The sequence below is a fragment of the Eupeodes corollae genome, chromosome 2, assembly GCF_945859685.1.
Source record: "Eupeodes corollae chromosome 2, idEupCoro1.1, whole genome shotgun sequence".
Taxonomy (NCBI): Eukaryota; Metazoa; Arthropoda; class Insecta; order Diptera; family Syrphidae; genus Eupeodes; species Eupeodes corollae.
Genome location: NC_079148.1, coordinates 67,038,660 through 67,042,302, shown reverse-complemented (window position 1 = coordinate 67,042,302; position 3,643 = coordinate 67,038,660). Strand labels below are relative to the sequence as shown.

The 3,643-nt window shown below is 34.3% G+C and overlaps 1 protein-coding gene across 1 annotated transcript; it reads right to left on the bottom strand.

Moving 5' to 3' along the window:
• Positions 1 to 354: 354 nt before the first annotated feature.
• Positions 355 to 2,452, bottom strand: LOC129947163 (hornerin-like). Its single transcript, XM_056057611.1, has 2 exons — positions 2,196 to 2,452; positions 355 to 2,126 (listed from the first exon to the last, which is right to left on the bottom strand). Exons 1-2 carry the CDS (start codon positions 2,199 to 2,201, stop codon positions 810 to 812), a joined length of 1,323 nt encoding a protein of 440 aa, XP_055913586.1. The 5' UTR covers positions 2,202 to 2,452; the 3' UTR covers positions 355 to 809.
• Positions 2,453 to 3,643: the final 1,191 nt, after the last annotated feature.

Genomic DNA, 3,643 nt, shown 5'->3' with positions numbered 1-3,643 from the left:
TATATTTTATTCTATGGAGAGAATGAAAAAAACGTACCTTTTATAATTTTTTTTAAATTTATTTGAGACGTATCAACCAAGAATTTGTGGTTGATATGATAATTGATGTGTATCTATTTTTTTTATTTTTTAATACCAAGTAATGTCAAAAAATCATTCACAATAATGATAAAATTCACAGTTCATCAACAAAGTTGATAGTTGATAGCCATAATACCAATGCATCAAAAATATTGTTATGTATCAAGTATCTAGTTGATAGTTGATAGCTATAATAGGGCTATAAGTTTGGTTTGCATTATTTTGTATTGTTGGACTCTGAAAATTACAGTTAGTTGCCAATGAACTAAAGCTTTGACCCCTTCTCACTTAAGTATAAGTTAAGCAACAGTCATAAGAGCAGTATTCCTCATATTGCATGAGTTTATTTAACCCTATTTAAATAAACTGTTTGTCACGCCTTGCTTAAGTTAAAAAATACATAAACAATAATTAATATCATTTTTAAACTTTCGCTTACTAAACACAGTCTTCTTCTATTCCGTATAGATAAGGTATATAAACGAAATATTTCGCAAACATACATTTATTTATAATATTCACTTATTATCTTTTTTCACATCATTAAGAAATTCTCTAAGAAAAAGAAATAAACATTAATGTAATAAGCAACTTTATTATGTTTCACTTAAAACAATAGGTTGACATAATTAAAAAATTTCTTTGTTAGAAAATTCAAATTTAATTTAACCAGAGTTGGGAAACAATTGTATCTGAGAGAACTAAGAATTCTGTTTCTTAAAATATTCTTACCAACTGCTCTTCGACCAACTGAATTGTGGTTTAGTAACAGCCCAAGACCCACCAAGTGAATCACTAGCATATCGTCTATTGCTTATTACGTGAGAAGAACTGCCCCCATGATGAACCCCACCTGCTGGCATTGCATTTCCAAAACCAGCTGCAGCAGAGTTTCCGTAATATTCGTAACGAGATGATCCACTAACACCTCCAAAGCTACCTCCATGACCTGAATTGAAGGACACAGCACCTGATATTGGTGACGAAATTCTTCCAGTTGTATGACCTAGGCCATAACTTGTAGCTGCAACTTCAACTGGGTAAGAAGAACTTCCTCCGTGGGGAACACTGTTCAAAACTTTACTGGGTCTATAATTCTTTGCAAAAACATTCTTAGAACCAGATCCATGACCTTGACCATAAGAAGAACTATTAATTCCATACGAAATTCCCGAATCAGCTCTGCCATGTGGTGAGCCTTCGATAAGTCCTTGAGAAACACCAACATTCAATGCAGTCGATCCACTTCCATGATGTGAAGACAGTCCAAAGCCAGATGATGGTCCCCTAATAGGACCTTGAGTGAAACTTGTTGATTGCCCACCAAATGAAGAACCTCCATTTAATCTATGAGAAATCTTAGAATGGCCAGAGTTCTGTCTTTTAAATGCTGTGTTAAGCCCTTGACTTATTGAACCTCGAGATAAACCCGAGTATCCTGTGTTCCAACCGCTTCCCTTGGAAGATAATTTAGGAGAAGAGATTCCTTGCGACAAACTTGATTGACCTGTACTCCATCCGTTCCCATGTGATGAGCCAGCGATAAGACTTTGAGAAACACCACTTCCATGTGAGGAAAATCCAATGTCAGCTGAAGAGCTCTCAATTCCTTGACTGAAACCTGGATGTTCACCAAACGAAGAACCGCCAGTTAGACCAAGAGAAGAACTGGAATATAATGAGTTTGATGCACCATGAGAATGACCTCCAAAACCAGACGAGAAACCTCCATTAAGCCCTTGGGAAACCCCCGAGTGTCCTGCGTTCCAACCGTTCCCTGCAAATCCAGTAGAAAGACTGGGCGTAACCCCTTGAGAGTGTCCTGTACTAAATCCACTGTCATGAGAGGAAGAAGGTCCGAAGGAAGCTGCATTACCATATCCAGCATTACTAATTACTCCCTTTGATTGTGGAACAACTCCAAAGGAATTTCCACCATGGGTATTTCCTAAGCTGTGTCCATGATTGACAGCACCACCTTTAGGTAGATACCCTCGTCCACCAGCAACAACCAAGGTTAAATATGCCGAAAAATAAATAAGAATCTGCAAAAAAGAAAAAGGCCACAAAATAAGACGAAACTATTCTACATCCAGGACGTGAATGATCCTTACTTTCATGTTACTGAGAGTTCTTATAATTGTTTTGAGAATTTTAAAACTTTTAACACTGTTGGTTTGTTGAATTGGTCAAAATGCTTTTATATGAAAATATATAAACCATATACCTACCTTAATCTTTGATGAAACATTTAATTTAACGGATTTCTGACCGCAAAAATATAAATTTGAAACAATAAATATTAATCCGTGAACTTAACTGCTCATTATTTTAGGTGAGTTGCATATTAATTTGCACCGAAAATTCCCACGAGCCATAATTAAAACAAAAGAACTCTTTTATATTTTTTAACTGGTATTGAATTTCATAGATCCTATTTTCTTGATACAGAAACTTAAAATCTTTACTTTGTACAGTAGGATCTCTTTTAAACGATACAATTTTATGTTCATTTAGAGTCAAGTTGAAATGAGTGTTAAATGAGAAAGATAAAGTTCACTAATAGAAAATAATGTTTCATAGAAAATTGCCAATTTATAAGCTCTTATAGTTTTAAAGATTAAGTACTGTCCTATTTCTTTTTCAATTCGAATTATTCAATTAGAATTAAGGATCACAAATTTTATTTCTATAACTCTTATTAGCAGTTCTAATAAATTTGAAGACGTCAAAAAATTGTTTGATTCATGGATAGCTTCAATCATAAACCCTTTACTATAAATGTATTTTAACTCAGGTCCAAAGAAAGACAAAAGATGTTCGTCAATACTTTGAAAGACTCTCTTTCAACTATTGGTTTACAATAAAGAACAATAAAGAAATTCATACTGGGTGTTTTTTTTTACAGGTATACAACTTATCGTTGAAATGGAATAAGACAAAGGTGATTTATTAAACTAACACAAAGTTTACTTTTTTCGAAAGGTAACCTTGGGACATTATAATTTATTGTCGTCCTCCATATGTTCAGGCTTATTGGCGGAGATTAGCGACTTCACATATTCATACAGCAAATAGTCAAGCAGCTTTAAATAGCACGAGCTTGGAGCCCAATTCACAGTATGTTAAATGGAAATATGCAGTTGCCAAACTTTTCCTTCATCATAAAATAATAAAAAAAATAAATCAATTGTGGCTCAAGCTGTGTGACATTTTGCGCAGCCTTGCTGAAACCACAGATCCTGCACATCATGATTGTTCAAGTGAAAAAAATATTCAGATATCATGGTTGGCTTATGAGCATTGGGATCAATTTTTTTTTTTGACAGGAGGAAATCTTCAAAAGACACTTGGCAGTATTTGACACCAAGTAGTGTGGGACTCTTAACCACTAAAACCACCTATTCATCAGGACCAATCTTGAAGGATCGACTTCCAGTTTTTTTTTTAACTTTGTACAATCACTTTGGGGGAAGTTTAAACTTTTAATACTTTCTCATTTTTTTTTTAGACCATAAGCTCATGAGGCTTGGTTCTTCTTGATCTCCGACGATGGTTTCTT